The sequence below is a fragment of the Eschrichtius robustus genome, chromosome 11, assembly GCF_028021215.1.
Source record: "Eschrichtius robustus isolate mEscRob2 chromosome 11, mEscRob2.pri, whole genome shotgun sequence".
Taxonomy (NCBI): domain Eukaryota; kingdom Metazoa; phylum Chordata; class Mammalia; order Artiodactyla; family Eschrichtiidae; genus Eschrichtius; species Eschrichtius robustus.
Genome location: NC_090834.1, coordinates 65,617,980 through 65,642,458, shown reverse-complemented (window position 1 = coordinate 65,642,458; position 24,479 = coordinate 65,617,980). Strand labels below are relative to the sequence as shown.

General features: G+C 51.1%; 1 protein-coding gene across 6 annotated transcripts in view; it reads right to left on the bottom strand.

Annotated features, from left to right (window-relative positions):
- PPFIBP2 (PPFIA binding protein 2) overlaps positions 1 to 22,276 on the bottom strand; it is a 158,251-nt gene extending 135,975 nt beyond the window's left edge. For 3 of the 6 annotated variants that reach the window (XM_068554740.1, XM_068554732.1, XM_068554734.1), the window contains exon 1: positions 22,139 to 22,276. In XM_068554740.1, the coding sequence (XP_068410841.1) occupies positions 22,139 to 22,210 (72 nt within the window). In that variant the 5' untranslated portion in view covers positions 22,211 to 22,276. Of the gene's footprint in view, positions 1 to 962; positions 1,062 to 12,372; positions 12,486 to 22,138 lie in introns of those variants that run through there. The other 3 variants (XM_068554737.1, XM_068554735.1, XM_068554736.1) reach the window with 3 other exon arrangements.
- Positions 22,277 to 24,479: the final 2,203 nt, after the last annotated feature.

The following is a 24,479-nucleotide window of genomic DNA, read 5'->3' as shown; positions in this document are numbered from 1 at the left end:
AGCTCTGCCGAACCCACAGGAAGGAGTCCTTTGGCTTTCTGGCCCTTCCATTTAAAGCCCAGCCCAGCTCCTGTCACATGTCACCGCTCCTGCAGCAGCCTTCTCTGGCACGCCTGAACTCAGATGCTTCCATTTAAGCACTTACCCAAAAAGCACTCACCCTTCTCACCAAACCACAGCCCTTTAAACAGGGCTCCATGATCCCACACAGTTCTTCCACCAACACGTAATAGGGGACTCAGTCCCAAAGCTGAACATTGTTCTGTAAAGCATTCAGTGAGCACCAGGTGCTGAACCTCGCCTCTAGGCGCCGTGAGCTGGACCCCTGCTGCCCTAGCTGTTCCCCCAGACACAGGAGTGGCATCCTCTTCTTCCTTGAAATGGCAGGCTTCTTCAGAGAAACACCACCCCAAAGACATGAGCATGAGACACCTCGAGCCCAGCCCACAAGGAGGAACACGGGCTCTGGCCGGGAAACCGGTGTGAGAGAGCGCGAGGTCGTCACACCCACACCCAGACAGCACAGCTGACCCTCTAGGCTGAAGGAACCAGGAGAGCTGATGTCGAGTTTCTCTCAACGCCTTTGCTTACGATTTTTAAACATCTGCTTCACCTTCCTGACTGTGCTCGCCTCCCATTTTCTGCTTTTGACATTCTGTCCCCAAGCTGGTCTTTTTCCCCAATTCAAGGATTTATCACTGTGGTAAAGAGGCCACAACAATCTCAGTGACCAAGGCCATGGCCCTTAAAATAGACCTGCCTGCCAAGGAATAGTTTGGGCAGATCTCAGAAGACAAAGGATACAGGTGCTCCAACAAGGAGAGGGATGGGGGGGGAGTGGCTCCAGGCAGGGACCTGTGCCTTTGGGAAGAGTGAGATGGGGAGCCAGGCAGCGTCCGGGGGCACAGCAGCACCAGGCCTCCCACCAGTTTGCCCCTCAAAACTGTGCTGAAGACAAGTACATCCGTGTCTTCACTGTGGTGGGACTCCCTGTAGGCGCCCAGAGAACCTGGGATGGGAGGTTCTTTTCCTTCCTTCTGAGAGTCTCAGAACGAGTTGGTCTGAGGAGCAAACAGAAACGAGAGAGTCCCCTTTGAGGCTGGCATGTGAAGGACCAGGCTGGACGACAAACACCTCGCCCACTGGAAGATCTAGCTGAGATCTGGTGGCCTGCCCCAGCCCCACAGGTGGCCGGCCACAGTCCATCGAATGACAGCAGCTCCCTCCAGGCCCACGCAGTCTCCACCTGTCTGTGAAAGCCGCCTGCCTGCAAATTCACAGAAGGTGAACAGAAGCGGCAGTCCCTGTAAAAAGCCTTTGCCTTCATTATCTCATTTAATCTTCCTGGTGACACAGTGCCCTGTGAGGGATATAGTACAATTATCAGCCCCATGTACAAAAGAGGCAGCTCAGACACAAAGATATTAAGACAGTGCCGAGGTCCCACGGCCTCTGAAGTGTTCCCAGAGTCCCGCCTGTCTGTCACCTAAGTCTCCGCCTGCTCTCCCTGCCACACTGCCCTGTCCCGCAGATTTGCTCGATGCGGTAAAGAGCTGGGAGACGACGAAGCTGGTTTCCATGTCCAAACCAAAAGAGCTCAAACACCTGGGGCCATGAGACTCTCTGCTAATTGCTGCCCTGCGTATCTTCATGGGGACTCTGCCCGCTGCCCCGCTTCAACTCTGTTAACAAGACAGTATCTTATCTGAAAAAAGATACACAGAACGGAGAACAATTCTCATAAAGATGCATAACCCGCAAAAATCAATATATTATTTTTTTTAGATTGGTTTATCTATTTAACAAATACTATTTGCCCCTCTATCATCTGTGAAACCCTGTGGTAGATGCTATGAGGGGGAAAAAAAAATGAACTTAAGACTATGTTATTTACCTACCAAGGACCAAAAATCTTTCATCTCTCATCCATGTCGATTAGACTGTGAAGGTTGCATGTAGAATTGGGCCTCTATCTGGGATCCGTGAGCCAAAGCCAACAAACTTTGGCTTTTGCCAACGTAGACTTCAGAAATTCATAAATTAATGGTCTAATTTTAAAGCAGCCATGGTATTCTTTTGTGAGAAGAAAAACATCATTTCCCTGAAATTCCCATCCTCTCTAAAATTAAGTTCGGATGGCAATTAACTGCCAATGTCAGTTCTCCGATGTGACTAGCTCAACAGGCAAGTAACTTGGAAAACATCACATGGAAGTTAGTTTCAAAGACAGGCTGAGTTTCAAAAATCAACCATTTCCTGTGCATCTTATGGACAATGAGGTTCACCTTGTCATCCATTTGTTCAAGTTGCTGAACATCCAAGGGGAAGCTCTCGGGTGCCTGGCACCATGGAGGCCCTGGGGATTCCCAGGGAGAAAGACACACACACACGGGGCAACAACAAACCAGGAGGTGTGCTCCCAGGAGAGGGAAGCTTGGCAGGCTCAGGCCACAGCAGCAGCAGGAGGAAGGAGAGACCAGTGCAGTGTGGGCAATCCTAGAAGGCTTCACAGAGGAAGTGAGATTTCTCCACGTGGGCAGCAGGCACTAATGCAAATGCATTGCAAGAGGAGGAAAGAGCGTACCCCAAGGTATGGGGAGGGGTGGGGTATGCATGTAGCTCTGTGTGGCCAGAGAACAGCAGGGGAAGAGCAGCAGCAAATGAGGCCGGGACCAGCTCGGGAACGTCCTCTCACAGCATTTCACCCTCTAGAGCTCGGCCTTTATCCGTTAGGCAAGGGGAACCACAGAAGGGAGCTGCCCATTCTTCTCCAGCAATAGTGCAGAAGCAGGCAAGGACCTGAGGGAAGGATCCTTCTCAGAGGAAACTGCAGGGCTCTCTGGGTGCCCCCTCCCCAAGTACAACCAGGCTATGGCAGCCTGTCCCCTCCCCCTCCCCACCTCAGGAGCTCTCCAACACCCTCCCCCACTCCTCTGACTCAGTATCCCCTTTCACCACCCCAACATTCTGGACAGTGAAGATGGAGATCTTTCTACTCCAGGCCCCGTCAGCAGTCAGCAGGCAGGACCATCCCCTGAAACTCCGCCTACCTCTCTCCTGACACTTCCCCAGCTCGCACCGAACCTGCTCCCCAGCTCACTCTGCCTCCCCAACCCAGGGAGGGGCAGGGCAAGTCAGGACCAGAGAGGCAGAGTCAGCTGGGGAGCAGTGTTTCTTCTGCCTTCTGCGCTCGAGGACGCTGAGCAATGCATACAGCTCCATCAGACACTCGTGCACCCAGATCTGTAGCCTCGTACTTCCTTCCTCTCAGACTCCTCGGCAAACGGCCGTGCATCTTTCTTTGATGAGAAACGGAATCCCTCAGTTCCCTTTCTCTCCACCTCAAACTTCCCCTCCGCCCTTTGATCCCCTAACCTATCATCACTGAGGGCGAACCTCTCCATTACTCCCTCTCTAGGCTGAATCCACATCTCCCCCTCTTCTGCTCCTTCCTCTCAGCCCCCACGGGCATCAGAGCCTCTGCTACCTTAGAACACGTCCTCTGGCCCGCATCCCCCAGCTACCATTTCATGCTCTTCCTCTGCTTCACTGCCAAAGGGCTCACCTCCCATTCTCTCCGACATCCACCTCCATGAGATTTCCACTTATGTGCCTGATGTGCTCTCTCATCCATCGAGCTACTTCAGTTATTTCCTTGAGAGGCGGCACGTGCAGGGTGAGGTTAAAGCACAAGCTGGAGAACCGGACTGCCTGGGTCAGAATCCCTGCTTCAGACTCTCACCCGCCGTGCACATGTCCTAAGGCAGGACGCTCACCCTCAGTGCCTCCGCTCCCTCATCCATAAGATGAGAATAATTAAAGTACTTCCTCAAGAGTGGCTGTGAAGGTAACATGAGACCAGCAATCAGTCAGTGTCAGCTGGGATCGCTTTCCTTGGCAAACCCCTGAGACTCTCCTCTTCTGGCAGTTGGGACGAAGTGCTCTCTGGGTCCTTCCTTCACTGAATGTCCTATATCTCAGCTCCACTCACTGCCCTGGGGCTGATTCTGGTTTCCTTCTACAGTCTCTCCCTGGATAATCCATACTTCATTTCCATGTTTATGACTCATAACACTAGATTGCTCCTGTAAGCTCCAGACCCAAACACCCAAATACTCATCAGCTTTCTGGCTACGTCTTAGCAGCCCCTGAGATTCAGCATGATCAGAAACTCTCAGCATGGTCCTGCCCTCGCTTGGAAGCTCCTAGCCTCCTGGAACTGTGCACCCTGCACTGCGCTGGGACTCTTCCCCGCCCCCTCCCTCTCCTTCAAACGGCGGCCACATCCTTGTGCATCACTCTGTGCGGGGGCGTGCTTCTCCATCTCAACCTTCCCACTCCAGCTGGCCCAGCCTGGGTTCAGGTGTCCAGAACTAGGTATTGGAGGGCCTCCTCTCACCTGAACAGTACCCGGCCTCTCCCACAGCAGTCCAAACTCAGGAGTCTGGCATCCAAGGCTAATCACAAATTACCCTGGACATATGACAGTAATAATAACGGCTGTCATTTATTAAGCACTCACTCTGCTTTGAGCTAAGCATTTATACGTATCTCATATCTCAATAGTCATAACCATGACTGTCCACATTTTACAGACAAGGAAACTGAAGCTTCGAGAGGTTAAGCTGGTCAAACCACACATCCAGTGAGCAGCAGAGGTGGGATTTGAACCCAGGCAGTCTGACTCCAAGGTCACGTTCTTAACCACTCGGCTGCACTACCTCACCAAGCCTGGTCCCTTCCAACCACATCCTTCTGAGTTCCTGACACTCCAGCCACAGGAGAGCATTCTCATTTTGCCGTGCCCTTTCCATGCTGTCCCCTCAAGCTGAAGGTCCCTTCTCAAGTCTCTGGCCATCAGAACTAATTTTTCAAGGCCCAGATGATTCTCCTTCCTCTATGACAGCATTCCCACCCATATCTGTGCAAGAGAACTTCTGCTGAGACCCACAACACATGCTCAAGCCTTCATTTAGTTTCTGTTTCGTGTTGCCATGGGGATAGCCACGGGGAGGACACTGGCGGTCTCTCTTTCCTGGACCTCCTCACGGTGTGGCTGTGGGGGGAAGCTGAGTATGTGATTGGTGGGAATGAGAGAGGGAACTGAGCTGAGGGGCCCAGCCCCATCCTTCCCTCTGTTTCCAGGGCCGCCTCACCAGAGGGAAGAGGCCTGCCCCGTGAGGAAGCCTGCAGCCAGCTGGGTCCCAGACAGAGGTGGGTCTGTGGACCCAGCAAAGGGATCCACTGGGAATCCTATTAGCCACATTCTCTAAACACCTTTATTAGCCCTGGAGCTGATATCTTGGTCTCCACTTGTCTGACTCCTGGTCTTATTTTTCAATTGGTGCCAAACTCAGAGGGCATTTAAGTGGTACACTTACCACACACACCCCCGCCCTGCCTACCTGGGTCACCCTCTGTGAAGAATGACTGGTCAGAGTTGGTCTGTGTGGCACACTGGCGACTGATACTACATCTCTGGGGGGATGAGTAGTGACCACTAACAAGGATGCCCCAGAGCAGCCTGGGGTGACCCCCCACCATCCACATGGTGCTCTCTGTCTGGGAGCCTGGCTCCCCAGCCACCTGCAGATGACCCTTTAATTCACTTTCCCAGGTAGGGTCATGCCAGGAAGGCAGTCTGGAAGGGCAGGCATTTGTTGTAGCCACTGGATGTCACCTGCCAAAGCAAATGAGTCCATTGGTGTCTGGTTTATAGCCCAGCCTTGTCAGTCTGGTCAGCATGGGTCAGACCCCAGGCCACAAGCAGCCTCCGATGAATGGATGATGAGGGTGTCTGACCCAGCAGACTGGCCTCCCACGCCATCCTCACCTCTATCCTCTCCCCTATCCACACCCACCTGCCCCCGTGGCAGACAGAACCCTACCCCACTGACAGGAGCCTCTGGCAGTGTGTTTCCTCAGCCCCAGAACACACCTTTCAAAGTCAGCTACCCTCACTGTCTCTGTCACAGCAGAGAACAGGCACACATGTGCACACAAATTTAGCCCCAGGGAGGAACAAATGGACATCAAGTCATTTTACCACCTCAACCTGATGGTAGACAAATTCAGAGAAATGCTTCCAATGCAACCTCAGCTTGAATACTTCCCAAGCTTCATCTCAAAAACCACCTCCTAGGGGGCTTCCCTGGTGGCGCAGTGGTTGAGAATCTGCCTGCCAATGCAGGGGACACGGGTCCGAGCCCTGGTCTGGGAAGATCCCACATGCCGCGGAGCAACTAAGCCCGTGAGCCACAACTACTGAGCCTGAGCGTCTGGAGCCTGTGCCCCGCAACAAGAGAGGCCGCGACAGTGAGTGGCCCCGCTTGCCGCAACTAGAGAAAGCCCTCGCACAGAAACGAAGACCCAACACAGCCAAAAATAAATAAATAAATTAATTAATTAAAAAAAAACAAAAAACCACCTCCTAAAAAAACAGAACCAGCGAGGGGTTATTGTTGAAGCTGGGTGATGGATAAGGAGATTCATTAAACTATTCCTTCTACTTTTTTGTATGTTTGAATTTCTTTTTAATAACGGAAGTTTTTTTTTTTTTTTAAATCCACCACTTAGGGATCTGGGCTTTTGCAGAGGGCAATACCAGATTCTACCTTCCCTTGCTGAGGACCACCGGAACTGAGATTTGAACCTAAGTTCCTGACGATTTAGATGGTGCTCTTTCTGCAGTGCCATTCGGACTCCCTGAAGGTCCTAGTGTCTGACCAAACTCTCATCCCACCACCGTCCAGACACTCACCATCTCTCACCTGGATTTCCAAAGCTGCCTCTCCTAGACTTCCTACTTCTAGCTGACTCTTCTTCAACCCTTCTTTCCCAGAGAAGGCAGGGTATGTTTCATGAAGCTCCTGACATTACTCCTCTGCTCTCAGACCCTCCGTGGTTCCTCACTGTTTCGGGAACGAAGCTGCATTCTGTAGCTCAGCCATCCAAGTCCTCCAAAAAGATTCACTTCCCAGTTGCACTTCTCACCGTGCTCTAGGTCAAGCCACTTCCTACTCTCTAAATACAGAAAACTTTTCCTGTTTTCTCTGTTTGGGATGCTTTTCTCCATCTATACTTTCAAATCTCACCCATTCTAAGAACTCAACCAAATGCACCAACCCAAGGAAGCCTTTCCTGACACCGCTACCCCCAGGGCCCGAAGGTGCTGGATGCCTCCACTCTGCTCCTGCCACACTTGCACTCACGTTTATCATCTCCTTTCCAGCTCTGTTTATACAATTCCTCAATACGTCTGTCTCCCCTTCCAAATTAAGATGCTTGAGAGCAAGGAGGATGTGCTATTCACTTGTCCATCCTCAGAGAATGGCAACCAGTATCCACTTTCTTACTTTCTCCATACCTGAGGGCCCCTCTCTTTGTGGTCTTATACTCAGAGGTGAAGGCAGCTCTGCCATAAGGGGAACTTGACCGTGCTTGGGCCCGGCACGAGCTAACTGATGAATGCAATTATATTCCCAAAGCATCAATGGGAGAAGATGTAACTTCCCCTAATGGATGATAAAACCAGGCATTTCTCCTCATTCTATTATTTTAGAATGCTAAGCAACAAGGAAAAAAAACCAGATCTGAATTGGCAAGTTTTCTCTATCATCTAGAGTGTTCGGGGGCCTCAGGCATAACTTGAGCCTGCAGCTACCTCCTACGAGCCTCCCAAGCTGCCTGGGGAGGAGCACAGGCCCCAGCACTTTGGCAGGCCCCTGGTAAATACTAATTGAATTAATCAACATTTATTCTGTATTTTGAACCTTCATTTCAACAAGTGTTAAACAGTTTAATTTTGAGTCAATGCAATAGCTTTCCTTCTGCACTAAAAAAAAAAAAAAAATAAGTTTAAATTATTAGGAGACCAAAGAATTTCCTTAAAGATGGGCTGTGTGCACGGGCAACAGCCCGGCTCCTGCTTCTGTCAGAGGAGAAAGGGGCTCCCTCTGCAGGCCTGGCTGGAGGGTATTAGTGGAAGATTAGCAGCTCTGTCTTCACTGGAGGGCTGAGGGCCACATGGAAGCCAGGTGAAGACACCAGGCAGAACCCACTGCTGCCAGAGAGCCCAGACTACAGGGAATAGGGCTTTCTGGGCTGAGCCTTTGGACAAAGCCAATCAAACTTCCTCCATTGGCTGGGCTGAGTCTACCTGCCTCTCCTGGTTCCCTTGGCAGGACCAGCAGTGAATGCCTCTCCATCCCTCATCATGACACCAAGCCTTGTTCACTGAGGCTTTTGGAAACATCCTGTTATGGGCTGAATTGTATCCCCCTCTCCCAAATTCAGATGTTGAAGTCCTAACCCCCAGTACCTCAGAATGTGCCTATATTTAGAAATAAGATCTTTAAAGACGTAATTAAGTTAAAAATGACATCATTAGGGTGAGCCCTAATCCAATATGACTGGTATCCTTATAAAGACACAGACAGGTACAGAGGGAAGACCTCGTGAAGACACAGGGGGGAGATGACCGTCCACAGTCAAAGAGAGGGGCCTCCGAAGAAACCAACCTTGCCGAATCCTTGATCTTGGACTTCTAGCCTCCAGAATCGTGAGAAGATAAATTTCTCTTGCTTAATCCATCTAGTCTGTGGTATTTTTGTTATGGCAGCCCTAGCAAACTGACACATGCCCCCATCTGATCTTGGATACACGCTGGACAAACCTACGGGAAGAAGGCAGCCTCCTCTCCAGAGATGTGGGTCTCTGTTCTCATCCACTGGTGTTCCTCTTCCCTCTCAGTCTAAGGGAGATGGCTTTGCATCTCCAGACCTTAAACAACATCCAGGTAAGGACAGTTCCCAACAGTCCTTTATCTATCTTCTTTGTAAGTCAGCTCCGAGTCAAGTCATGCCTGGGGACCATGACCATTTAGTGAGACCAGATGTTGGTATGTTGTAAGGAGGAAACCTGAAGACCCCGCAGCCTGACCAGCTGTCAAGCTGCATTCAAGGAGCCCTGGGCCCAGCCCTGTTCTCTTCAAGGCAATTCAACAATCCAGCATATGATGGGGGGAGGGAGGGGCAAAGCCGGTCCCCTAACCACAGCTCACCAGTCACAAGACACTTGCCACTCAGATCACTTCCCTCCCCTAAGAGTACTTAGGCCACAGAGTGGCCCAGGGACTTTCCTAAGAAAAGTGATCCAGGAATCCCCCATCTGCACACATACTCACAGACCACAGACAAGCCGGCTGGGGACTGCACTGCAAGAGGTCTCCCCTCCCTGGGGATCCATGAGGTCTGGCTCCCGGAAGCCTGTCAGTCTGACCCCAGGGTAGTGGGAGCAACTGCAACAGCTCCTGGAGGCCTCTCTCGCATCTTTCTCACCTCGTCTTTTCCACAAAGCAGGGCCATTATTTTCCCATGGGAGACACCCGAACAGTTCCTTAGTCTCAAAGTGAAAGGTGTAGAAGCCTGTGTGATGCGAAAGGGCCACAGAAGGGGAAGGCAGTACCTACACCAGAGGCCCACAGCCCAGCCCAATCTGGACCCCTGAGTCTTTGCAGCTCCTTCCTCATTCCCCTGAAGAAGGAGACGAGCAAGATACAACAGCGAGAGTCCAGGCTTGGGAGTCAGACCGACTTGGGTTTAAATCCTGACTCTACTGCTTAGAGCTGGGTTAGTTTCTGACCTTGGGTAACACAGATTAACCTCTCAGGTTACTGTGTAATGAAGATATTACCACCTGCCTCACACAGGGCTGGTCAGAGGGTTAGGGGGGCAGAGTCAACCACCCAGCTCAGTGCCTGGCCCTTCTCAGAGACCGTGTCCCCACTGCATTATTCCAGAAGATGGAGTTAGCCAAGACCTCTTATCAGGGCCTAAATGTTGGGATCAGGAAAAAAATATTCAACACTGACTCCCTTTGAGAAATTGCCAAATCTCTTGAGGCCAGCCTGCAATTAGGGGAACCCTAGGGTACAACGCAGCGCACTTGCTCTGTGCTTTCTGTGTCTCTCTAGCAGGGCCTTCCAGAATGGTAAGGTAATTGATGGCATGCATGCTCTTACAGCCCCTTGGTGCCTTGCTCAGTCATTCTGCCAGTGCCACCAGGCACCCAGCTTAAGGACAGTAAGCAGGCAGGGTTTATGATGTTCACGGGCCATCTGAAGGCAGGTACCTGGCAGAAAAGTCACAGCTGCGGAGATGGATTTGGGGACCCCAAACATGGAGGCTAAAGCTGAAGTTGGGCTCCAGGGCTTGGGAGGACCAAGGGCCAAACTCTGACCACATCTGTGGAGCAGGAGGGCCCAGGCCCTAGGCACTGGCGTCGGGAGAACCCTTAGTAACTCAGAGGTGGCCTTGAGAGAAGACGGCCAAGTGGTACTGGTGTCCCACAGAGGCCCACAATTGCTCCCAGTGGACATCTCACTCTCAGACACCTATAACCAAACAGGCAAGCACCCCCAAGTCACTCAGGAATGGGTTCCACACAGGGTGCGTGACAGTGACACAACAAGATGCGTGTCTCACGCACCCTGCAGGATCCCTCTCACAACTGCCATCCCTCACTCGACTGTCACCAGGTTTATTTAAAATCCTCTTTCAGGAGTTCCCTGGTGGCCTAGTGGTTAGGATTCCGGGCTCTCACTGATGTGGCCCGGGTTCAAACCCTGGTCGGGGAACTGAGATCCTGCAAGCTGCACCGTTGGGCAAAAAAAAAATAAAATAAAATTTTCTGTCAAATGTAAGTAATCATGACATGTGAAGACCGAATTTGTGACCCTGGAGTAGCCCTTTACGTTTTCAAAGCTGGGACACGGGGGTACAGCTCTGTCCCCCAAGTGCCCTGTAACACGAGATCCCAAGACACTGCAGCCCAGATACGCCCTCCTCAGCACCCCGGCCTCCCTAGGTGGTCTTCTTGGGGCTTCCTCCTTAGGCTGAGGGAGACCTTCCCATCAGGAAGCCTGAAAGACCCTAGGTCCACCCTGAGGACAAAAGCCAGGTGTGGCTGGCAGAGCTGGGTCTGGGTTCCGAGCTCCAGGAGGCAGGCCGAGCTGGACAGAGGGAGTGGCCCTGTGCAGACCTGATCAGCAATGAGGACCGGCTGGCTCCACAGGACACAGGATAAGAAAGTACCCAGCTTTGGCAGGCAGCCACCAGCAGCACCCACCTGCTCAGACCCTGAACATGACACCATGGATACAATGCTCTCCTTTCACGCAGGCTCTCAGCGCCCACTCCACGCCCCTGCACGGACAGGCTCCCAGAAAACACTTCCAGAAAGGTCGGCCCCTCCTCTCCACCCCAACAGCTCCACCGGGGTTACGGCCCAGGTTTCTCTCTCATCCTCACCCCCACCCTCCCAACCCACCATCTTGCTTAACATCCCTCGACAGCTGACACCCTGGGGGCCCCAACAGGTGGGATGTAAGGAACTTGTTACTAATGATAAAGTAGCTAAAGTCAGGAATCTTTTGGGACTTCCCTGGTGGCGCAGTGGTTAAGAATCCGCCTGCCAATGCACGGGACACGGGTTCGAGCTCTGGTCCAGGAAGATCCCACATGCCGTGGAGCAACTAAGCCCGTGTACCACAGCTACTGAGTCGGCGTGCCACAATTACTGGAGCCCGCGCACCTAGAGCCTGTGCTCCGCAATGAGAAGCCAGCGCACCGCAACGAAGACCCAACGCAGCCAAAAATAAATAAATAAAAAATTTTTTAAAAAGGAATTTTTTTGTATAAATTAGAGAAGATTCTGGGTTACCTTGCCCCATTCTAATATACTTCGAGTGGGAGAGAAAATAGAGGAATTCGGCCAGGAAATCAGCAATTGCCTATAGCGCTCAGGAAACATCAGTTTCTGTGACACCATGAACAACTGTGCAACTTCCTACTATTTTTTAGAGATTTACTTTATAAATACGTGTGTGCGCACGCGTGTATATATCGCATTGGGGCCAGGTGTGCATCATGGCAACCTGGCCACGACCACCAAGTGCTTCTCACAGCCTAATGTCGTCTGACCATCTTCCTGCCTCAACACGAAGAGCTGATCTTCATGGTAAACTTAAGACCGAATCATCTGGACTCTCAAGGTGGCGGCAAGATAGAGTGGAAGGAACATGGGTTTGGGGATCAGATAGATGGGGCATCAATTTTATTTCAACCACTCGCCAGCTAGGGAACCTTGGGAAAGTCACTTATCCTGAGTCAGTTTCCTCCTCCGCTAAAGCCCTGAAAGGCTCCTGTGAGATGTCAGTGAGCACCGACGAGTCTGTGCTCAGTGCCTGACGCATGGTGCGTGCTTAATAAATGATGATTTCCAGTCCCTGGTTCCCTGTCTAGCCTCCCTTCCTCCTCCAGCTCTAGCCAAACCAAACCACTGGCTCTTTGCCACCCGTGCCCCTTAACTTACCGTCCCATGCCTTTCTTTGTACATTGCTGTTCCCTCTGCTAGAAATGCCCTCCTTCACCCCCATAGAACGGGGTGTCTCTGGTCCATCTTTCCTTCAAGACACATCTCAAATGCCCCCTCCTCCTCCTTTCTCTGAACGTTCACTGTGTTTTCTCTGCAGTTATTACTGCCTATTTTGAATGAGGGGTACATTCCTTAAATTCCATCCAGGCAGGGGACATGTCTTACTCATCTTGTGTTCCCACCATAATGGTTCTTGGCACGGAGGATGGTAAAAAAAAAAAATTAAAAAAATAATGGCGACTGAAATAATAAATGAGGTCACAAGTCTATGGACTCCAGAATACTTAGGAATTATGCCCCACCTCTGCTGCTAAAAGAGTTTCCTAGATCCAGTGGGCCAATTCTCATTTGGGGGCTTCCCTGGCCTCCCTCCTACCAGCCTTGGCGGGCTCCCCTCCCTGCCACCCCAGCCAGGATTGTGTGCCCGTCAGGCATCCACGTTGCTTAACCGCAGCACTCTCCATCCTCCCACCACTCACCCCACCCAAAACCTCAGCTTACTTGAATAAGGCCCTGCTGCCCACAGCCCTTCCCTGTCCCCTCTCGGGGCTGGAAGCTTGTTCTGTGACCCAGGCTGCAGACAGTCGGTCAGAATTCCCAGTGTCGTGCCCACCACCCTCCTGGATTGCTCCCTCCTACACCCGCTATTACCTCTTGGATGTTGTGAGCTCATTGTCTCAGACCGCATGGCCCTGGTCCTGCAGGTACCAGGACTCTGTGTTCTCGAAATCTTCAAGGAAGGGCCCATGAGTCCATAAGAGCCTTCATGCCCCCGCCAGGTGGTCAGGCCAAGGTAGGCATCAGCAGAGAATACACGCAGTACAATCGCTTTGGAATCATGACCTCAAAGTTCCAGCCCACAAAGGCACTTCCTCAGAGTCTTTCCTCTCTCCCAACACCTGCACTGGGTGGGACTTTGGCCTAGGACCTGAGATAGAGAAGCTTCTGCACAGCTTCATGGCCGCCCTTCCCCAGCTTTCCACCTTCATTCCCCCCTACATTTGCTGCAAGTCACCTCTCTGCTGAGAAGCCAACAATCATCCCCCCAAATCCTACAGTACTTTTAGTGAGACCCACACCCTTTTGGCAAAGTCTGCTTCCTCAGTTATTTCACAAATTCCTCTCTAGTCAGTACTGCCTGGACAATGCCCTCTTCAGGTAGACTCCAGTAACACGCTCTAAAACAGCCACCCGGCCCTAGAGGGAAGCTTGAGTTATTTGGAATTTCTTACATCATGCCAAACTGAAATCTGCCTCTTCTTTAATCCTCTGTACCATTCCCACCAAGGGCCCTCAACCCTGCCCTCTGAGCAAGGCACAACATGGCAGCTCCCTTGCCCACCTAAAAATCACTGTTCCAACCCTGTGTCTTCCTGTCTGCCCCAGGACCTTCCGGAGCTTACAGGACAGGGACTCCAGCTTTGATGCAGTAACGGGCCCTCCTCCACCTGCTCCCAAAGTGTGGTGCCCGGGGTACCGCCTCCAGGTGTGGCCAGTCTTGGCCACTGCAGGGAAAAGTGGGATGACCCCTCTCCCCATCAAGGTCGAAAGTCAGGACTTCTATTAACGCAGCCAGGCTAAGCCAAGTTCTGTGGGCTTTTCCACATGGCCGGGTAGAAAACTGATGAATTGATTTTTGGAGCCTAAGGGCAGGACTTTGACCTTACCCCACCATGTCCCATGGAGCTGGTGTGGGCTCGGAGCTCTCTGTTTGTTGTCCTTGCCCTGTACATCGGTGACGGGCCATCTGAAATCAGCCTGTTCCCTCACCCTGCCATGGACTTCTGCCTCCTGGACCTCCTGCTCACCTCCACCACGGGGGTCACACCTGGAGCCCCAGACAATACTACTTCCCCCCTGGAATTTCAGAATAAGCCCTCTGGTTGGTGTAAATCACTCCTCTTGACAAACTATATTTGCCAGGCTTTCTGAGAAGAGGATGAGAATAATACCACTTACTACTTACGACGCCCAAGCACTGCAGCCAACATTTTATACGCATCGTCATCTCATTTAATCTTTACAACAAGCAGGTGAGATCGGCCTAGTACTGTTCCCATTCGACAGGCGAGGACCTTCAAGCTCAGAGAAGGAGAGACTTGCTCGAAGGAGAAACAGCAAGTCTGAGGAGAGCCAGGACTTAAATGAAAGAGTGAGCTGGCAGGTCCCTCGGAGATAAGGGAGTCCCAGTCCCCACGGTAGAGGACACCCACCGCCTGCCATGCTGGAGTCAGGGGGTGAGTGAGGAGTCAGTGCCCTTTTCTCCAGCAGGACAACACCCCTGACAGAGGCTTCGTGCAGCTCCAGTGAGCCGCGCAGCAAAAACCTAGCCGGACACGCAGGGCAGGGCGGTGGTGCTTGTTGTTACCGGGACAGCAGCGTTGCATCGAAGAACCAGATGTCTTGGCTGCTTGCAGGAAGAGCTTATGTAATAAAACTTTCTCATGACAAGCAGTCGAGGGCAGGTGTCAGAGCCAAGAACTATTCCTTTGCTTTGGTAAAATGTCGAATTAGAAGAATCCTCCTTTCTCACCCAAATTCCAGTTCTAACTTCTCCCCTCGCCCTACTCTAATCCCCTCTCCCCCATCGCCTTCCCCACCCCCCCCCCCCCCCCCCCGTTGCTTACTGAATTTAGAGTTTGATGCCACACATCCCAGTACGCCCGAGGCAGTCCTGTCTCCCAGGGTCCCATCCAGCTCAGCATCTGCCTCCTCCTCTCACTCTCAGAAGTGGCCCAGTTAGGACAAGAAATTAAAGTGAATACTCTGGAACCTTAAAAAAAATCACTTTCCTTCTCTGGTACCTGTTTGCCTCCCATAAATGGGAATAACACTACCTGCCTCATGAGACAAGCCCTTTGTAAAACCCACCAAAGCCAGAAGTTCCTCTCCGTCTTTCCTCTGGAGGCAGCTTTCTGGGGCCAGTCAACATACACCTCTGTTTCATCCATAAAGCAGTCCAGGGTCAAGCCAGCCGTACATGTGAAAACCTCTTCGATTCAGGGGAACAGAGCCTTGTGTTGTGGGAAGGAAACAGTCACCCCTAAAGAGAGGAATTGTTATGTGTGCATGCAAGGAACAAAAGTAACCCATATTTGGTCTTCCTAACCTGAACTGTGGCTCTGCCCTTCTCTGTTCCCTTAGTCCCTACAGCAGATCCCTTGGCCTCTACACAACTCTCTCTCTCTCTCTCACACACACACACACACACACACATGCACAAACACACATATTGTCAACCCAAGGAGTTCCTTCTGGTGGGCTCTCTGGGCCTTTTGGCCAGAAGCAGGTTGGAAAAGTTTGCTAAGAAGACCTCTTGGGACACCCCAGTGCAGTCACGGGAGTGGCCCTCTCGGTCAGAGTGGTCCCTGCCCAGCCGAGAGGCCCAGCCACATCTGAGCGGGCCATTCCAACCATGCACACAAGTCACTGTGGGTTTATCTCTTTACCTGGGGCTCAGGGCAGGGGTCTGACTATGCCCACCAAACACGCCCAGCAACCAGCAGGCGTTGGCTGTCCCTGAGCAGGCAGGGCAACCCTGGGATTTGGGTCACCTCCTTCCCTATGCCTGCCATCATTCCAGGAAGAAACAGATGTACCCAGAGCACAGCTCCTGGGAACACCACAGCACTTGTAGGTAGGGGAGCGACCGTGATAGGATCAGTTCCCCACAGCCTCTTCCTGGAGGTTTGTTAGTAGGCCCACCACCCACTTACTTCTGCATAAGTCATTCCTGACACACGTACAACTCAAATATCCTGTCTGCAACCTACAGCTATCCGTGATATTTTACCATGGGTAAGCAGGCCCACGCACACACTTTGGTCTTAGTAAAGCGCACATGTGCACACACACACACACACACACACTCAAAACAAGATGAGGTAGAAACTTGCCAGACCCAGCTACATAACTCAAAAAGAACCAAGAGGCTCGGGAATTCCCTGGCGGTCCAGTGGTTAGGACTCCACGTTTCCACTGCAGGGGGCATGGGTTTGATCCCTGGTCGGGGGAACTAAGATCCCGCAAACCGCTGCGCGGTGAGGCCAAAAAAAAAAGAACCAAGAGGCTTAACAAGTTTGACTGAAAGTTGAATCCCAGCATTTCTTGTGTCTGTTTTTATTTGGCAATTATCATATGCCAGGCAATAATCTAAAGGTTTCACATGCATTAACCCAGCTCTGCCTTAGCAAAACGAGGTAATCACTGTGCCGTGGCAAAGGCAGGACTCATCCTGGGAGGCTGGGGAGCCTGGCCAGGCAGAGAGGTGTGGAAGGGAAAGGTAAGGAGGGGAGGAAACCCAGCCTCAGGGCCACTGAGTCTCTTGGCAGCAGTGCAGACTCTAGACAAGGTCCTCTCTCCTTATCAGACAGCTGTGGCCCTCACTCAACCATCTAAATCCCTGACACTGGCCTTACACACAGGCCCTGGCTTGGAAAAAGTTCTCATGGCTGATTGGCTTCCCCGGATAGGCACACCCCGCTGCCCCCACCCCAGCACTACACTGGCGACTCCTCATAGCTGGTTGGAGGCATCCCTAAACTCTGTTGACGACGGGGAGTGGGGTGGTGGGAGTTTGGGTCCCTGGAATACATCTTTCCATGGAACTGATAGATTGGCGCTTGCATTCCCAGAAGAACAATTTAATACGCGTGTACTCCCACTAAGCACTAACAAGCATAAGAGTGCAGATACCATAAAAGCACTCCCTACTTCCCGTCAGCCCACATCCCCATAGGTCACAGGACAGAAAGAAGGTCTCATGAGGCTTCACACCCCCAGTGGCTTTGGCTGCCACAGACACTTCCTCCTGAGTCTTTGACCTACAAGACTCCAGCCTTAGCTGTACTGCAGAATGAATTCACCCCAAACCTGGTCTCTTTCTCGTTCTTCATTGCCTAATGGAGTCTCCATCTGCACCTTCCGGCAGCTCTCGTCTGGCCAAACCCACTGTGCTACAAAGGACAGAATTCAAGGCCAGAAGGCCTGAGTTTTGCCACCAGCAGCTGGGTGACCCGGGGTAGCTTTCTTTGGGCCTCACCATCCCCATGGGTAAAAACATAAAGGGCGTGCAAGAAACTACCCAAGGCTCCCTCCTGATTTCAAAAGGAATCGACCACCCTCATCTCCCTTCCCCTTTCCAAGAAGCTCCTCCACGCTCTCATGCTGCTAACAACTGCCTCATTCTTCTCCCAGCAAACTAGCACAAAATGTCAGTGTCCAATGTGACTCTTTTCTCTCTCCCTCAAATCTAATCGGTCACCAAATCCTGCAGGATTTCTTGGCAAGCTCATTCACCTCCTCAACATCCCTATTGCCATTGCCTTGATTTAGGTCCTAATCTACCTCAGTGGGTTATTCCAACAGCTCATTCTCATAAGAAGTTCCGTCCCGTCCCTCCAACCTGCCCTTCTCAGCCTTGAATCCTCCTGAAAGCACAGGCTTCACCTTGTCTCTTCCATACTCAAAGACCTTCAAGGTCATCAGCATTACATTTTAATTCTTTAACTTCAACTTTCAAGACCTTCCAGGATCTCTCCCCAGCCTGAGACTCCAGCATCGTTTCTCCCAGTTTCCCCTCCCCACCCCACCCTATGACTCTAGCCCTGTGGACCACTCATCAGGCTTGTCCTAGCCTTTCAGGTTCTGCTCTTGTTCCTTCCCTCATCTCCAACACAAAACAACCTGCCCTTTTCACCCTTTTACTGAAGCCAACACTGCAAAACAGACTCAAGGGCTCAAGGCCCTCGCCTGCCACAAACTCTTTCTCAACATCTGCTGAGTGTAGGGCCGAACACAAGGGCTGATGCAGCCCCAGGGCAGCTCAGAGTTTGGAGGTGGTGTGGACAGAGACATGCAAATGAAGTGTGTTAAGAACCATAGAAGACATCTGTACTGGATGCTATACTAGTACAATTTAGAGAGAAGAGTAAAAATAACTTGGGGGTGGGGGGAGGAGAGGTGTTTCAAGACTTTGATCTGCATTTTGAAGGATTAGTAAGAGTTCATTCATCTTGCAGAGCAGAGACAAAAGGGCTTCCCAGGAAGAGAAAATAGCGTATGCAAAGGCAGAGAGGCACAAAGGATAGAAATTGTTAAGCTACTCAGTTTGGGGAACAGTGGAGATGCAGCTGGTAAGTCAAATTATTGCCAGCTTCTGCGGAGGAGCCTTGAATGCCAAACAAGGATATCATACTTTATCCCTTTGAGAGGCGATCCTATCCCACCTTGCCTATACCTTCCATCCACAGCTGTGTTACAGAGGCCAAGATTATTACACAACATGGAACACGATGATTAAAAGCATTGTGCACAGTGAAAGCTGGGTTCTCAGTGTGCATAAATGTGTGTGTGACAGAGATAGGAAATGAAAGTAAGAATTACCAAGGAGCACCAAAGTAAGGATTACCTAGGAGCACTAAATAGAAATCATAAATTTCCCAAAGACAAAGCTGAGAGTTGGCAGGCCCCTGGGAACTCACAAGGCCTTAAGGAAATCTGGTCTAAAGGTAAACAGACGCTCTAAGATGGCATCTCCTAGAAGATTATTTACTGAGTGTGAGAGTGATAAGAATGGCCCTCATGAAAATCCCCATGACCTGGCTTTCAGAGTCTACAAAGGATACAGCCCACCTTTCTGAGACCACCTGTGGATTCTGCAAAAACTGAGACACACAGGTGTCAGCAAGTGTTGAAACCAAAGAATGATGCCATGAAAACATCAAGTGGAACTGCTCTGAGGAAGGAGGAAGCAGGAAAAATAGTGACTCAGGAAAACGCAAGGCTGCCAAGAGTTTCAGCCTAGTTGTGCCCACACCAAGTGATGACAGTGTCACATCTTCCCCCTGTCCCCCCGAGTCTCACCTCTTGAATCAGGGTGCACAGTCTGGGATCTTAATAAATGTTTAAATGCCTCAACAGTTCATAATAGCTCTCCCTTCTCATGTTTTGCAAAAGGGGATCCACCAGAGGCTTTTAAGCAAGAGTGTCATGAACAAATCTGTATATCAGGAAGGAAATGTTTTTGACGGCCAAGTAAAAAACAACTTCCAAATATTATCACAAATGTGATAGTCTAAAGGCCATGCCATTCCTTGTCCAAAGCTCAATTCTTGTTCCTCCCTCCTCACCTCTCGGCCTGGCCCCCTAGCCCGTAGATGCTATCTCTCTAGTCTCTCCTACCTGTCCCCTCTCTGAGGTCCAACACAGGTCCTCTTCACTTCTATCTTAATTGATCTTCCACATCCTAACTGGCCTCTCCACCTCCAGGGTCTTTTCCCACCGGTCACTGCTTCCCACAGCCCGGCCAGAGTCCACCCCAGCAGTTCCCACCTGGCCTTCAACAGAATCACAGAGGAACTTGGTAAAAACAGGCCAGACCTACTTAATCTGAGTAATTTAAAAGCTCCCCAGGCAATTCTGAGGCACAGCCAGGTTTGCAAACTACTGTTCTCAATCCTGGCTATCCATAGTGAAGGGGCTGCAACCACTGAGGACTTGTAAGAAATGTAGAATGTCAGGTCCCACCTCTAACCTAGGAATCACAATTTGCATTTGAAAAAGATCCCCAGGTGACTCTTAAGCTTGTTAAAGGTTGAAAAGCACTGCTACACAGTGTTGCTTGACCATTCATTTCACAAATATTTACTGGATTTTCTCTGGGCTGGAGGTTGGGAGGTTGGGAGGTTGAGAGGGTCAAGGGCCAAGGTCCCTGACTTTAAACGCACAAAACCATCAGCCAATCTCCTGCTTAAAACCTGTATTGGTTCTCATGCTTTCAAAGCCCAAACTTCTCCACCTGGCCTTCATGGCCCGCTGGGAATAGGTTTCTTCCTTGTCACCAGCTTTATTGTTTATCACTCGCCATAGGAGCCAAGCTGGGACACTTGCCACTTCTCATGGCTACAAAGTGCTTGCCTGCCTACACAGCTCTCGCAGCCCAGGTCACGCTCTACTCACCTCTGCCTGGAGAAACCCATGAGAAATTCTTCGAGGTCCATCACACACATGTCACCCCTTTCATGAAATTATTCCAGATTTTCCGCACTCAGATGAAAGACAAATTCCCACAACTCTTTGCTCTTACCTCCTTCATAGCATTTATCTCATTCTACTTAGTCTTAAAGTCAGGGCAACTCCCATAGCTACCCCAGTAAAGAGACTATGATGCTGGGGACTTCCCTGGTGGTGCAGTGGTTAAGAATCCGCCTGCCAATGCAGGGGACACGGGTTCAAACCCTGGTCCGGGAAGATCCCACATGCCACGGAGCAACTAAGACCGTGTGCCACAACTACTGAGCCTGTGCTCTAGAGCCCGCGAGCCACAACTACCGAGCCCACATGCCATAACTACTGAATCCTGAGCGCCTAGGGCCCATGCTCTGCAACAAGAGAAGCCACCGCAATGAGAAGCCTGCGCGCTGCAAAGAAGAGTAGACCCTGCTCACCGCAACTAGAGAAAGCCAGCATGCAGCAACGAAGACCCAACGCAGCCAAAAATTAATTAATTAATTATTCTAAAGAAAGGAGACTATGATGCTCAGTTTGTCTCCACAGTAGCAATAAGCTAATAACTGGCACATCACCGAATCTCAAAGTAATAATAACAATAATGTATTAAATAACATTATGGATGAATGCAGTGAGTGAAAAGTTCACCAGTCTCCCTGCTCTCCCACTTCAAAGTCGTTTATATATGAATTTAAGCAGATTACAAACAGGCTGCCTCTCAAGCCCCAAGGAGAAATAATCTCTAAATCAAATATTTTGTGTTTTTCATATGACACAAATAATAATCAAAGACTGAACATGCTGATGATGAATTTTGTGTACAGCCAACTACCTTTGTTGGGCATTCAACTTCACAGAATGCAACATAAAATTTGTATTATAAAAGATTAGGGAACTGGGAGAGGAAGGAGAGCGATGAGAGAGGAAGTAAACCAAAATATGGAAAGGGAGACGGATCTATACCAAATATCCAGCTGCTCGAAAAGTAAAAATATAATACTCTGGATCTGTTTTGTAAGCGGATTAAATGCTGGCCAGAACGCCCGTTTTGATCTTAAGCAAACTTCGGAAGTTCTGGTCTTTCAGTATATAATCTTATTTTCATCTGAGGAACAACTGCAGGTCTGGAGTCAGCATGTCATGAGGGAGAGGAGCCCACTTTCAAACAGAACTATCCCCATCTTGCCGTCTACTGGGACGCAGTGGCTTGAGATTTGGAAAAGCATGTTGCATTTTTGCAATTACGGTATATAGCTCGTTTCAGCTAAGGCGTTGCAGCTGAACACACGCTCTGCGGATCACGCATTTGCTCGGGCAAACAGACCGTAAGCTTCCCGACCACCTTGGGCTCTCTCTCCAGACTACGCCGCTGCTCCAGTTGACTTAGCAGAGCTCTGACATACTACATAGAACTGAGGTGACCTGCCACCCTGCGCATCTCCAGGGCCATCCGGGCACCTGTAGGGGCGCGGACTGTCCGTAGACGCCGGACAGGACTGGGTGGAGATTCGGAGCAAATCCACAGGAGTTATACCCTCCTCCCAGTCTTCTGGCCAGAGAAGGGGTCAGGAGGGTCCCCGCCCTCGCGCCTGGGACACACTCCAGGGCTCTCAGTTCCTCAGGCAATGCCCCTACGCGGGCTCGCAGTCCCGACTGCGCAGCGGGCCTGGGGGCGTAGGGAGAACCCACTGACCTGGGTGCGGGGATCCTCTCCGGGCAGCTCAGGTGTGCTGGCCTTTCCCGTGTCCCTCCCACCTCCGAACATGAGAGCCGAAAAGCGAGCTCTAGGCCACCGACCCACCGACCAACTAACCGACCAACCAGCGGGCCGACCGGCAGCGGCCGAGTCTGGAGCCCACGTGACGGGGGCGGGGACCCGCGGGAGGCTCGTCCCGCAGCGCCCGCTTCCCCACCGCCCCACCTTCCCCCGGGACCGCCCCTCTGCCACGCCCCCTCCCTCTTGGCTCCTTGGCTGCCCGCAGGGACCCATCCGCCAAGTGTTCTAGCTCCGCCGGGACCCGCCTCATCAAGCCGGCCCCTTCGAACCTGCTTAGGCCCCGCCCATCCAGCCCCAGCTCCGGCGCCGCCCCCTAGGCCGAGCTTACCGTTCCCCCCCCCCAAGCCCCGCCTCTCTCAGGAGGCCACGTCCCTCCCTGGAGCCCCGCTCCGCTCTTGGTCACCTCCCCCTCCAGCACCCTTCCGGCCCCGGGGAGTCGCCCGGCGGTTCTCAGCTCCCTGTCACCGGGCTTGTCCAGCCCTTCAGCACCGCTCCTTGGCCGTGGGGAATGAAAGAGAAAAGCAGAAAGGGAACTTGTGTCGAGAATTGCAAAGAGACAGAAGCCATAGAAAAAACGTTTTAGAGGCACTCCCAGCGCAGCAACCTTTTGGGTGTGCGGACTTCTGGGCCCCCGGAATCGCGTTCAAATTGAGGTTGGCCTGACAGCAGCCTCATTTCTTGCCTCTGAGCGCCCCCAGTTCGGAAGACGGAGTTACCCTAGGGTCTGGCCGCACTTGAACCCCGCAACCTGGGGTGGAGGTCCCTCTAGTGGTTGGCGCCAGTCACTGACACCCATTCTTGTGAACAGCTGGGGACAAGCAGCGCTGCCCTGTGCCCACCGCTTAGGCGAGGTTCCACAGGCGCAAGAAAAGCTGTGGCGATGTCTGACCACAGGAATGGATTGTAGAATCGGGGCAGCACTGGACCCTGGGGACCTAGTCCAGTGCCTTCCCCTAGTGTAGGGCCTGAATCCCCTTCGGTTGTACTGCTAGGTTGTTGCCCTGCCTGGATCTCCAAGAATTGGTTGCTCAGTTCGGCTGATGAAAATCCCTGTGGGCCTCAGATGGCATCACACCAGGGACTCTGGCATAGTCCCCAGCTCAGGCAGGAGTCACTAGTGCCCTAACCTCAGTTTTTATCCACATTTCTACAGGCTGGAGTGTTGACAAACTCCTCAAGACACTTATTTTTTCATACTATCCTGGTGGTCTGAAATTACCAGTGTGCCCAGAAGACTTGTACATGGGAACAAAACTTAAGCCACCCTGGCAAATATGAGACTCTGGTCACTGCAGGAACCTGGCCAGATGCAGGCCAAGGGCAAAGCCAGCAGAGGAAGGCTGGGGCCCACAAGAGTTGTATTACAACAGGACACTCTTTAGTTCTCTTTCACTTCCTTAAAATAGCAGCGCAGAGGCTTTTGTAGAGAAGGCTGCCACAGTTCACACGAGTTCATGGGTGTTTCCAAATCCCACATGTTATTGCCCTCGTGGACCCACAGTCCCCAGAAAATGCTAGTCTGTTCTTTAGAACTATACAATTACTTTTTAAAAATCACTTTTAAAAAATGGCATCACAGACATTGAAAACAAACTTATGGTTACTGAAAGGGAAAGGGGGTGAGGGATAAAGTAGGAGTTTGGGATTAGCAGATACACACTACTATATATAAAACAGACAAACAAGAAGGATCTAAAAAAAAAAAAAAAGGAAAAAAAAAAAAAAAGAAGGATCTACTGTGTAGTACAGGGAACTATATTCAATATCTTGTAATAACGTATAATAAAAAAAAATCTGAAAAAGAATATATGTATGCATATATAAATGCATTACTTTGCTGTACACCTGAAACTAATACAACATTGTAAATCAACCATACTTCAATTTTTAAAAAATGGTGTAAGTCACTGGCTTTCCAGCTTATTCATACTTCGGAACCACTTTAGGGAAGGGGGCTTGAAAATTATAGTACTGTCTGGTCCCACCTCCAGAGGCTCTGACTGAATGGTCTGGGGGTATGACCTGGCATCAGGATTTTTAAAAGCTCCTCAGGTGATTCTTAGGTGCAGTCAAGTTTAAGAACCACTGGTCTAGGTCTTAGGAACTTCAATCCTCACTAAAATCTAACAAGAGAGCCAGAGCTGAAAAGTTCATCTGAAAGAAGTCCAAGAAGTATTTGAGGGCCTGCATGTCCAGCCCTAGCTCCCCAGAAACAAAGTGGCCCGTTAACAGGGGCTTCCTGGAGAAAATGTCTTGA